This window comes from Oreochromis niloticus, linkage group LG17 (assembly GCF_001858045.2).
Source record: "Oreochromis niloticus isolate F11D_XX linkage group LG17, O_niloticus_UMD_NMBU, whole genome shotgun sequence".
Classification (NCBI taxonomy): domain Eukaryota; kingdom Metazoa; phylum Chordata; class Actinopteri; order Cichliformes; family Cichlidae; genus Oreochromis; species Oreochromis niloticus.
In genome coordinates, this window is record NC_031981.2 from 25,485,894 (window position 1) to 25,499,080 (window position 13,187).

General features: G+C 39.1%; 1 protein-coding gene across 1 annotated transcript in view; it reads left to right on the forward strand.

Moving 5' to 3' along the window:
- LOC100711065 (1-phosphatidylinositol 4,5-bisphosphate phosphodiesterase gamma-1) overlaps window positions 1–13,187 on the forward strand; it is a 41,498-nt gene that overhangs the window by 10,434 nt on the left and 17,877 nt on the right. The window contains exons 2-12 of the mRNA XM_005468260.4: window positions 2,309–2,458; window positions 3,206–3,299; window positions 7,823–7,870; window positions 8,711–8,795; window positions 8,944–9,024; window positions 11,102–11,136; window positions 11,512–11,584; window positions 11,674–11,769; window positions 12,056–12,174; window positions 12,774–12,859; window positions 13,021–13,141. Coding sequence (XP_005468317.1) covers window positions 2,309–2,458; window positions 3,206–3,299; window positions 7,823–7,870; window positions 8,711–8,795; window positions 8,944–9,024; window positions 11,102–11,136; window positions 11,512–11,584; window positions 11,674–11,769; window positions 12,056–12,174; window positions 12,774–12,859; window positions 13,021–13,141 — 988 coding nt within the window. The remainder of the gene's footprint in view (window positions 1–2,308; window positions 2,459–3,205; window positions 3,300–7,822; window positions 7,871–8,710; window positions 8,796–8,943; window positions 9,025–11,101; window positions 11,137–11,511; window positions 11,585–11,673; window positions 11,770–12,055; window positions 12,175–12,773; window positions 12,860–13,020; window positions 13,142–13,187) is intronic.

A 13,187-nucleotide genomic window follows, 5' to 3' on the forward strand; every position in this document is an offset into this window, starting at 1 on the left:
TGCAGACTTGCTGCTGTGTTTGGGATCACTTGATAGTTGGTATGCGGTGTTTGTGCTTGTATGCTTTGTGCATTATGTGCATTATGCATTATGGCCAAACATTTCCACATTTGTCTCTTTTCTTGTCAGAAGTCTTGTGGTTCATTCAGGTGTACCTTTGAAACCTTAAGCTCTGCTTCTATGTGCTTTTAGAGGTTTTTCTTGGTCCTCATTTGTGTGAAGACTTTTTCACATGACTGTACATGATCATGAAGACCGCTATTACGAGTTACCAAGCAAACATTAGCTGTGTTTGCTCTTGGTTTAGTTTGAGTGCAGCACCAGGTTAGTATTTCCAAGTTCAAACAATCTGGATCTTGTTTTTAAGTTTCACCATGATTTTCACTTTGAGACAGTCAAAAGGATGTATGAATCATTTATGTTTATAATGGTGTTTTTTTACATCAAAGTTATTATTTCCATGTACTGAAACCAAGCAGGTCTTCTCTGGTTAAGAAATTGCTGCTTCCAGTGCTGGACCCCATCTCAATGAAGTACGGCCACATTTCCATCTGAGGAAAATGGCTTTCTCTTAATCTCATGCCAAACGTGCTCCGTGTCATCTCCACATGCAGGAGGCTCAGATAGGAACCAGATTTCTGTTTGATTCCAGATTATTTACAACCTGCTGAGGATGGCCTTGGCTTGATAAAGACCCGGAACACTGTTCTTTCCCCTGCTGTGTGTTCCCTGTTGTGTATCCCATGCAGTGGACATTTTGGACAGATAACTTTTTCCTGGTGGGATTTCTTTTGATGCCAAATGGGAAAAAAGCTGTTGGGCTTCTGCTTGATTGCTGTTTTTATTCGGAAGAAGCTCCTCTGTGGTGGAAAAATCACATCCAGGCTTATAAAAGTCACATTCAGTTCAAGTATGTGTGTGCTACAGTGGGTCTTTCTGTGGTCTGTGAATGGCAGAGCATTTTTGAGACTATGTTTATGTGTGTTTGCACAAGACATCTGCTATGTCAGTAAGCTGGGGTTTTCTTTGTGGGTGTGTCAACTGCTGCCAGTGTCAAAGCAGAGGCCGGAGTTTACATCATATTCGGCGGTCTGTCACCCGACTCCATAAGCCTACCAGTGGAGCTTTCACTGACTGAGCCACAAGTGCGCATTACATCTATGAAAGCCTTTATATGATACAGGAAATAAGCCAACAGTTAGATTGAATGTAAATCTTCATCATATACACAAAACTGCTTGACATGTGCTATAATTGGAGAAATAAAAAGGACTTATTTATACTAACTTTATGTTATGAAAGAAGACTGCAGTGCCTACAATATGCCCTACTGGTGTAATAGTTACAGAATAGGACTGTGTGCTTACCCTGATGTTGAATTGGCATGTTTGCTTCAGAATCCCAGAAGAAGTTCCAACCATCAGAATCAAAGTAAAGTTTTCTCATGTTTGGTTTTGTAATTCTAACCAAAGTTTATCTCTATTTATGTTGTTTTCGTGGTCACCATCTGGCTACTTGCACAGAGACTACAGGTACAAATTGGTTTTATAGCAGGCAGAATCTTTTTTTGTCCAGATGCTTAAGACTGAGACCTATCCCAGCTGTCATAGGGCGAGAAACAGAGTACACCCTGGATTCTTGAAATATCGTTGAGCATCCTCAGTACATTTTAATTTAGTTAATTAAATAAATTAAGTAAATTTTGTGGCTTAAAGCCATGATTATAAAAATGGGCCTATTTTATTTTTCTGTTTCAATGAGTTCAGAATATTTCTAAGTAATCCCCGTGATTCAAACATTTAGCTCTAAACTCGCATTTTGAGACATTTTTCTTTCTTCTCTTTGCTCTGTGATGTCATTGAGAACAGATAGACCTAATATGGTCATCTCAGGCACACAGCTCTGGCTCTGAGTACAGAAGCCCCACCCACCTGTTATTCAAAACTTCTGTTTCAAAGGAGAAGCCAATCAGAAGAGAGACTGAAAGTATAATCTCACACTGTTAATAATGCAGAACTACTAAAGTAGAGTCTAAAAATAAAAATACATTAGAGAATCTTTTCCCCTAATAAGGTGGAAGGAAAGCGTAAACATCGGTGTGTTTGCAGACATTCTGCAGACAGCAGAAATGTTAGTGTGTGTTTTTGGGCTCTCACACACAAACACTGAGCATTTGTTCAGCTCTTCAGCAGCAGATTTCTGTGTGTTTGGCAGGGAAATGAACAACGTGCCAAAGTGTGATTTATGGTTGTTCATATTTGCATTCATGCAACACAATCCTTCCTTCCTCTCTCTCTCCCTCCTACAGTCGACATACGGGAGATCCGGGAGCTGCGGTTGGGGAAGGGCTCCCGTGATTTTGAGCGCTACCCAGAGGAGGCTCGTAAGCTGGACTCCACCCACTGCTTTATAGTGCTGTACGGCCTGGAGTTTCGCCTCCGGACCCTCAGTGTAGCTGGTCAGTGTGTGTGTATATAAGCTACTGTCTGTGTATGTGTACTGATGATTCCCAAAGTGTTTTCACAGCTACTGTTTGTTTTTTCTCACAGTCATGTCTGCTGCTCAACTAGAATTCACATCACATCACATAACATATTTTCTGTTACTCATTTTCTCAACTTTAATTATCTTAAACAATCCGTTTAGCACTGCTGCTTATTTAATTACTGTCAAAATGCCACATTTTGACACAATCTAACAATGTGCTTGGTTTCTCTATCATGATGTTAAGGCTCTAGTGCAAACATATGTTGGTGGGCCCCTGGTGTTCACTGTCATAGCCTACAGTATCATTATTTACCCAGAAACCATATAAGCAAAGCTTAGTTACGTAATCAACTTAAAATCACATCTTAAAATTTGATTTTCAGATCAACAAAAATAGAACAACCATGTTTTATATTGTACTGTAACTTTACAATGAATCATATAGACCTCAGTTATAATAAGTAAACCTGGAACCTACGTGGGTTTAAAACTACTGGTTTCCAGGAGAAGATGTAAATCTTTAAAAGAACAATTTTGGGCGAAAATGAACTCATATTTGTGTGTATGTGTGAGTGTTTTTAATAGTTTTTGATACACAGATTATATTTGTTAAGAGGATCCTTTTTACTGTTGGGTATGGTCTTTTATTTCTGGGGGGAATTCAAGACAACAATAAAACGACTACTTTTTTGCTTGCTCTGTGACTTTGTGTTTGTAGCCTTCAGTGAGGAGGAAGTCAACATGTGGATCACTGGACTCAACTGGCTAATGATGGACACGCAGAGGGCACCGGCACCACAACAGATTGACAGGTTTGTGTGTTTGTGTTTGAGAGAGCTGTAAACCTGAGGGTTCATATACACAAATGGATACGCTCCTATATCAACACACAAATCATTCCTGTCCATCATCTTAAAGGACAGTTTGTGCTGGGAATGTTGAGGAACAGCAAAGAGCCTCTCAGATTTATTACAGTTGGTCGTCTGATCACATCAGTGTAGCTTTGTACCAGGATGACAAGTATCACAAGAAACCTGTGGCTAACATCAGAAGAAACTCTGGATGAAAATCTGCATTATGAGTAATAATAAGAGCAGATCCCCGGAAGGGACCGGTCCGGTCTGGGGGATCTTGAGGATCAGGACTGTCCGGCCTTTGGTTAGCCATTCCGGCTGTCTCTCGTCGACTAGCAGCTGGTTCATTTGTACTGCCAGAAGCTTGTGGAGTGCAGTCAGCTTCTTCAGCCAGTAGGTGTGAACCATGTCGGGGACTGGTGCTGTCCAATTCTTCACACTGAAGACCCTTTCTTGGATATCTGCCACTGTGATGGTTACTGGACCCTGTTTAGGGAGGTTGCTGTGGTCTGCCCTCAGATCCACTAGCCCCTGAGCATTGCCATTATGGGTTGCGTCATTCTCCCATAAGCTCTTTCAGTATTGCTCCGTCTCAAGCCTTGGGGGTGTTGTTCTCATAAATTCACATTAACTACTTACATCCAGGGTCTAGCTATAACCTCATAGATTTGAAACTGAAAGTTAGAAATTCCTCCTCAAATAGTGATCTAGTTGGTGCAGGATGGTGATATAGACACTCTGCAGCTTTGCTTTACATAGAAATATGTCGAGTGTCCTGATTATATTTAATAATAATAATGGATTGCATTTATATAGCGCTTTTCAAGGCACCCAAAGTGCTTTACAATTCCACTATTCATTCACTCACTGGTGGAGGCAAGCTACAGTTGTAGCCACAGCTGTCCTGGGACAGACTGACAGAAGCGAGGCTGCCATATCGCACCATCGGCCCCTCTGGCCATCACCAGTAGGCGGTAGGTGAAGTGTCTTGCCCAAGGACACAACGACCGAGAGTGTCCGAGCTGGGGCTCGAACCGGCAACCGTCTGATTACAAGATGAACTGCCAACTCTTGAGCCACGATCGCCCTAAATATTTGATGTAAAAAAAGTTTATAAGAATCATTTTATATATTTTTCCATAGTATTACATTTGAATTTAACAGTTCAATCTTTCAAATAACGGACAAATATTTATGAAATTATGATACATTTGTGAATGTATTTTAACAATCTAAATATGCATATGTACAGACAGATACATTTAAAAAACAAGAAAATTATGTTTTATTACATTTACAGTGATTTTATGTTATTTTACATTTGAAATGTGACATCAAAGTCTATTTATGTAAATTTAATGATATTCTAGAAGAACAGAACAAAACTGTAAAATACACAGTAAAATACTTTTATATTACAATTTTTTTTTACAGTGTAGTGTGTTTTGTGACAAACCAGTAATATAGGTATATTCTAACCTGCTCATTTTTTATTGTGTTAATATAAGATTATATGTGTAGGAAACTTAACTTGTAGTCTCTTGTGTTAGTAGTATTTATGTGAGAACCTATTAAAAAATTTTTGGCTTTCTGATTTCACTCCAGTTGATGTCAGTGATGTCAGTTCGACGTAATGGATGTGTACGAAGTCAATAAAGGAGCAAGTATGCTCTCTTTCCTTCCCTGGAAAAGGAGTTTGGCTGGTTGATTATCTATAACTCATTTAATCAGATTGATTAGTTAAAAAGAAGTTAACCCCACTCAGAGTTATTATGAAGAGGGAAGTTTTCTAAAGAAGGCTGTAAACATGCTTTTAAATGCAGTAAAGTAGATTGGCCAGCTGGGTTCAGCAGATGCTATAGGTTAACAAGTAGCTTTTCTTTAGTCAAAACCTAAACATGAACTCTTAAACTTTTTCTCTAATGCCCCATTTCAACAGCCCAACAGGCCAAGCCCCATACCCCACATCTTGTATCGATTATTAAAAATGAAAAAAAGATCTATGTTGAATTTCACTTAAATAGGGGTGAAGATAATCAGTGCAGTAAGAACAGGAAATTCTAATTTTCTTTGGGAAAAAAACAGGAAACTGTTAAACAAAAACTAAACAAAATGAACAGGAAAATCATACACCCCCCTCCCGCTCTCTTCCCCAAAACTAAAACTAAAAAAAAAAAAAAAGCTTTTCAGTGCCTCACCTGCAATGTCTCTGCATCTCACGTTACCTATACATTCACATCATTTGGTAATCATTTCTTTAATTCTTGTTGTAGTGGACAGCAAGAAAGAGGTGCAAATGCACAGCAGCCACTCTCCATTATGGATGAGAAGCAATGCATAACTTAGGGCTTTTTGGCAATACAGTGTGTAGAAGGCAAAACAAGACACACATATGTGTGTATGTGATTTTGGTCGACACAAAGAGTCTTCAAATCCTGAGGCTTCTGTTTTTCTGTGAACTTGCAATTGGATTCAGGTCAGGTGATTGGCTGCGTCATTCTAGCTGCTTTATTTTCTTTCTCTGAAATAAATTGAGAGTTTTCTTCTTGGCTGTGAGTTTGGGATCATTGTCCTGCTGAAACTTCCATCCCTGTTTTATCTTCATCATCCTGATAGATGGACCCTGGTTTTTCACAAGAATGTCTCAGTAAATTTTCCATTCAGTCTTCTAGCTCTGCACAAGTGGTCCTTGGCTCTGGGGAAAGTTCTCTGTCTGAAATCTTGTGGGAAGCATCTGGTCGTGGTTCGCTTACGGTGAAATGATGTTCTTTCCACTTCCAGATTATGGATCCAACACTGCTCACTGGAACCTTGAGTAGTTCAGAAATTTTTCTATAACTAATACTAACAGTATATTTTGCAACAATAACTTTGCAAAGGTCTTGAGAGAACTCATTGGTTTTACCCATCATGAGATGTTTCTTTTGTGACACCTTGGTAATGAGACACCTTTTTATGGGTCATCAGTTGGGCCTGAAAAAGCTGATTTTAATTTGCACTAAGTGGCAGATGCTAGATTTCAGCTGGTGTCCCATGCCTTTTTGCACCTCCCTTTCTTTAATACTTATTTTCCTCGCTGTGTATACATGCGGAAATTGGGTGGTTTTTAATATGAAACATTAAATTGGACAATGCTCCCCACAACCACCAAAACGGGAGGCCATTTGGTGCCAAAAGTACAAAACTGAAGTAATGGAAACCATTAAAACTGTCTATATTTGTGATAAAGTGACATCTGGGTATATCAAAGGAGTGGTGACCTGGACAGAAACGGAATTGTGAGTCAGCGGCGAGGAGAAATATTTGTTTTGGGATGAAAATATTTGCTCCAGACAAATGTGCGGAGGCCGTTTTTTGGCTTATGTGGTGAAAGCAGAGGAACAGAGAGGTGTTGTATGGCAGAAAGACAGTTTTGTTGTCTACATAGAGAGCACAGTTTATGTTTGGAAATGGTCGTAGGGAATGAAATGGATAATTTTATCTATTTATGAAGTTGTGTAAACTGTTTAAGGAGAAGAACCATTGGCTGAATACTTAAAATACACACAGGCATTATGACAAAAGTCAACTTCAATGTCTTTGAAAGTTTAATAGTTAAGCAAAAAGGGAAACCTTGTATAACATTGGTAATGTGTGTCTTCATGTGTTTTAACACTGGAACACTAATTAGATTGGCTTTGTAATGTTACAGTATGTTGTAAGTAGCACTAATATTGAAGGCATTAAAAGTGAAACTTTTTCATTCCAAATATAAATGATGATCTTTTTAAAAGAAAGAAAAAGAAGGATACTCTTAATAAAAGACAATAAAAATATCCTACTGGAATGACTGGGCACTATGACCGGCAATGTTTTTCATGGAAATTGTGCAAATTTTCACTGTATGTTGTTATTTATTTCTATTTCTATTCCATTTTATTTATCTAGCACCAAATCACAACAGCAGCTGCCTCAAGGCACTTTATAATGTGAGGTAAAGACCCTATAATAATATAGAGAAAACATCAACAATCAGGCGCAAGCACTTGGTGATAGTGGGAAGGAAAAACTCCCTTTTAACAGAAAGAAAGCTCCACCAGAACCAGGCTCAGGGAGGGGCGGCCATCGGCAGCAATCCCAAGTTGTTAGGAAATGAGCATACAATGGATAATGTTCCTTCCTCACACTAAGAATAACCAAAATCTACAACATGGACTTAGTGTTTTAGTTAGTATGACCAAAAATGATGCACTGGGCACATTATCATCAGGAAAGTGTTTATTAGTTTTACCTAAAATAGCATGACTTCTTTTCAGAGCACAGTCCGTCAGAATACTTGTTCTGCTTCTATGTTAAAAGTTAAAACAAAGTCTGAAAATATTCAGTGTTTTCCTTTAACTTCAGTGTTTTAGCACAGTATCCAGAAGTTGTGTATGTTAGATTTTAATGCTTTTAAAAGTTCCTTTCTCTCTCATATTAATTTACCCTCTCTCCCTCTGTAGGTGGCTGAGGAAACAGTTTGAAGTCATGGACAGGAGCCATGAGGGCAGGTGAGTGACTTGGAGGCCTTCAGCACCCAGTCTAACTTTCAGAGCAGCCTATGACGGGTGCTCATTAGTGGGTGCCGCAGCAGGTGGAATGACGGTGAAACCATATTCAGATCTCATCAAAGAGACTCTGCCAGGGACCTGCCCATACACCTCCATGCTCCGAGGCATATATCACGCAGACTCCTTTAAATCCAGGCTTCTGTTTGGGTGGAAGCTGCTCCAGGACAAACAGCCTGCCACCCCCTGATAAGGAGGAGGAAGTGATGTGATGCGATGCCGGGAGAGGGCAACTTCCTGTCTCCAATGAAAATAGTAACAGTAGCTAGACAGAAAGAGGTGGGCGGTGGCAGGTCTGAGACCAGTAGTGATAGCGGTCATTGAACCCAAAAGATCCCAAGAGCACTGACCTAGATTTTTTTCACTCTACCTGCTTTTCCAGCTTCCTTCTGCAATCTCTTATTGATTTCTGAGGTTGCATATGTTTTTTTCTTAATCTCTAAGTGATTATCCATGTGCGATTTGTCTATGAAAAAAAAATTAACGTGAAAGACATCAGCGGCTCCACAAAAGCTCACGGAGTCTGCTAATACACTGTTTTATCAAATCATGTATTTCTATTTTTGACCATCAGTTTAAAAACTGTTAAGGCATTGTTAAGTTTACTTAACATTGAGGATAAATGTTTTCACATTGGAAAGCGCCCAACTTTTCATGTAACTGTATGATATTTGCCACCAGGTGACTCACTCTGAACAAACTAGATGATTTTTTCATGTGCTGAGTTTAGATTCACTGCACTTGAATAAGGTTTTTCTTTCTTTTCTTTTGTTCCCTTCCCAGCATTACAGTGAAGGATGTGAAAGCTCTGCTGCCTCAGGTCAACTACCGAGTGCCCAACATGCGCTTTCTCAAAGACAAGCTACAGGTTAGAGTGAAACATAAGTCTGAGGATCATTTTAATGTTTGACTGCCTGCAGCTTCTTTGCCTTTTTGAATTTGCTCTCCTGCATGTTCTGACTTGACCACAGCACTGTTTGGTGCCACTGTAACTCACACCAAACCCATTTACACAGGAGGTGGAGGCCAGGAGCGACCTGTCATACCCCAACTTTGCACAGCTCTACAGAACACTGATGTTTGATGCACAGAGGAGTGTGAGTGTCAGATATAAAGCTACATACATTTGCAGAGCACTGGAGGAAGTATTAAAATCTTATACTTAATAAGTATTATCATCAGGATGGAAAAGACAGTAAAGAAGTTTTTTCTTAAGTCACTATTATAAACCATATACTAAATTTTATGCAAGGAAAGTTTTACTGTTCGAGTGGTTTCAGGGGGTGGGGGGAGTGGGGGGTACACTTTGCCACACCAGAATGTGAAATAAGCCAGCGAGCTTGAGCTTGAGCTCAGCCTTAACTAATGATATGCCGAGTGTATATGGAACTCATTATTGGAGTTTGGATTTCATTAAATGTATATGATGAGATATAGTAGGTTGTTCACCAGCTAAAATGTCTCATGTCCTCTGGAGGATTCATTTTGACGTTAGGAACTGTAGTTCAATATCAGCAACTAGCGCTATAAACTAAGCATGCTACGTCCTGTGACGTTGTTACCAACAATTTTCATTTTGATCAGAAATAAGCTTACTGAGACTCAGTTGCCTTTTTTAGGATGTCATTACATGTTGTTAGTGCTTCATAGCTACGGGGTGTTGTACAGCATGACCCAAACTCATGAAAAACTTTCAAGAACCTTTTTTTTTGTTGTTGACTTAGCAAGCATAGACAGTATAAAGGAAATGGAGCTGCCATGATGTCAACCATCAGTTTATGAAGTAACTTTTGAATCCTCAAGATAAACGTTTTCGCTGGCTTCATCTTGGTTGCAATAAACTTGACATGAAAGGCAGGTCTGACTGAATCTGAAACCCACACTCATTGGCAAATGATGGCACTAACAACTCTTTAGGCAGTTAGCTTGCTGTTTCCCACGGGTCCTCCATTTTGAAACATAGCATGTTTCAAAACATGCTCCTTAACATATGCTATGTTAAGGAGCTAGCAAAGTGTCCGTGTTAGCATGCAACGAGCACACATTGGTTTTGATACCTAAAACCAAACAGAGGAATCCTGTTCAGGCCATTTTATTCAGGAAAGCGTTTCTTTAGACCCATGTTAGGCAACTTATTTATCACCATATCATGCAGCACGATTTTAGTTGTTTTACATTCTTCAGTTCTCTAAAGCTCTGGCTAATACAACAACAATGTAACATAATTGTTTTGAAAACATTTGTAGACAAAATTAAAGAGGTAAGGATGAGAGTGTTAGGTAGGGTTGCCAACTGTCCCGTTTTAGCCTGGACATGCCATATAATAAGCAAAATTAGTTTGTTCCTTATTAATGTCCCCGGATGCTTGTGTCCAGTCACAACCCACATTGATTACCTATCAGGCACACCACATGAGAGGAGTAACACGTGATTCGTAAAAATAAGGTGCCGTAGCATAATAAACTGGGTAATTGAAGCCTGTATTTACAGTATTTTATTTGAATATTTTTTTTCTTTTTTGCTTATTTTTCAAAGAAAATGACCATGTGACTTCTGTTATGATTTACTTTATTTTTCTTTATTGTTTTATAAAAGGCATTGAAACAGATTACCAACATTTTACTGCATTTTTATTATAAGAATATGGACATAAAGTACATATTAGACTTTGCCCAGCTGACTGTGCATTGTGCTTCTGGCGCACCAGTGTCCCTATTTGATAGTTAAAAAGTTGGCAACCCTATGATTGGGACATGGGCAGAGAAGCGATGGGGATATATTGGTCAAAGGATGTTAACCATTGAGCTGCCAGGCAGGAAGGCAAGAAGAAGAGAAGATTCATGAATGTAGTGAAGGAGGACATGCAGAGGATTTGTGTGACAGAAGAGTTTGCAAAGTATAGGGTGAGATGATCCACTGTGGCAACCCCTGAGGGTGTAGCTCAAGGAAGAAACAACAGCAATATTTTATATGTTTATACAGTATTATATTTATCTGTTGATTATTGTACTTAAATATCACTTAGCAAAAAGTTTCAGTAGCTCAGAATTCCGCTGAGTAAACACACCAGTACTGATACTTCCTCTTCTGCTCTCATGCACGCTTTGCTCACTTTGTCCTTTACTGCTCCCTCCCACCTGTCCATCACCTGGTTCCTTCCCTTTTGTTCTTCAGATTACTGAGCAGCTGGAGCTCTCCTTCCCTCTGCGGTGAGTCCCTCCACCTCTTCATCCTCAGTGTCTAGTCCTTCATCCTCACATCCCCTGCTATCCTACTCCTCCTCCAGTTTTCTCAGTTTATCAGGGAAGTCTTGCATTTCAAATAGCTTTTCTATATGATTTGTCACATTAATGGAATTTAATAATTGTTTTGGATGTCCAAAAAAGTGAAATGTTTTCTTAAAGTTATGTATGTGATGGGGCGGTGGTTTAACTAGATTTGGCAAACGTAAAAAAAAAATACAGAAATGTATCACATTGAAATTATCTGTCACTGAAATTCTTGGTGTATCATGCCTGCTTTCTCATTCAATAGTACTTTCATACGTCTGCCATCTAATATCTTGTAAATCACTGTCTTTTCAGAAATGTTGACAGACCAGAGCTTTGTCAAATCTCCCTCTATGACTTTCAAAAGTTTTTACAGATGGACCAGAAGGTACAGTAAAAATTTAATGCCCATCAGCACACAGAAAAAGCTTCCCAAAACCGCTTTGCACTTACTTTTCTTTATCCGGCTCATCTCAGGAGTCCTGGGCATCAGATCTGGGTCGTGTCAGGGAGTTTCTTATGGGCTACATGAGGGGGGCACCACAGCCTGAGCCGATGCTACAACTGGATGAGGTGACACACTAAAAAAGCACAAAAAGTTAACCTCTCAACAATCCACCAGGTCATTGACAACCTCGTTGTACGGCTGCTTTTGTTATAGAATCACATGTGAAAAGTCAATGCTGGTGTTCCAAATGACCAAAGGAAAATGGTACATTACTGAAGTGAAACCCTAACCTGAGATGAAATGCCATTGGCCTGATGGATGTTCTCGATAAACTTGAGCATACAGTCAAATCACATTGTTTTCCTGACAATTAGATCTTTTTGCTGTTTTTTGTTTTTGTTTTTTTTTTAGTTCCTGACCTTCCTGTACTCTAAAGAGAATTCTGTGTGTGACCCTCGTCTTTCACCCGTAGTTCCTGATGACATGAAAAGGCCATTGTCTCAGTACTGGATCTCATCTTCGCACAACACGTAGGTCTCACAGGAAATCTTTCAAGTGCACAAATATTCATAATTCAAAGTTTTTTCAGGGAAATCACAAATAAGAACGTGTTTTAATCTAAACACAGATGACACTTTAAAAAGTTCAGTGATAAACTACCAACTTTATTATTATAGAGGGCACGTCATTAGAGACTGAGTTTGCAGATAGTAATTTTATTCTGCTTGGTAATATTTTTAGGATTTTTATACATTTTTTGAATGTTCCAATGCAGAAGTGAAAGGGATATTGCTGTTCTTTGACATCTAATAATCAAAAATGTTGAGGTAAAGAAATTGAAAATCATCAAACAAAATCCTACAGGACGTACAGAGATATTTAAAATCCTCAGATTTGCTGGTAACTGCTGAAAACAACTCGATTCGATATTTCTGTGGAGATTTAAAAACTGGAATCTGTTTTGTTTTGGGGTTTTTTTTGGCTTCCTAGTTGCATTGAGGGGTAGTGCTGGAGGTTGCTAGTATTTTTTTCTTTTTAAATATCATTACGGTATATTTTTACTTGCTACAGTATTGGTTATTCTATAACTGCTGTAACAAGGTTGTTTTCCACATTCATGCTTTTTCAGGTACCTGACAGGTGACCAGTTTTCCAGTGAATCATCTCTAGAAGCCTACGCTCGCTGTCTGAGGATGGGCTGCCGCTGCATTGAACGTAAGCGAGATGTTTTTTAAACTCACTGGTGAACTACGCCTTCCTGCAGTTTATTACATACATAGTGCTGTTCCACAAGCTTTGGGTTACCCAATACAGGCTTCATTTCAGGGTCTAAAATCTTAACTATATGTTTGATTTTTTTTCATTTCTAATCTAAGTGGACTGCTGGGATGGACCTGATGACCTGCCAATCATCTACCACGGCCACACCTTAACTTCCAAGATCAAATTCCTGGATGTGCTGCATACCATCAAAGAACATGCCTTTGTTACATCTGAGTGAGTACATGATTGTGTTCATTTACTGAGCAATACTGCTAAAATA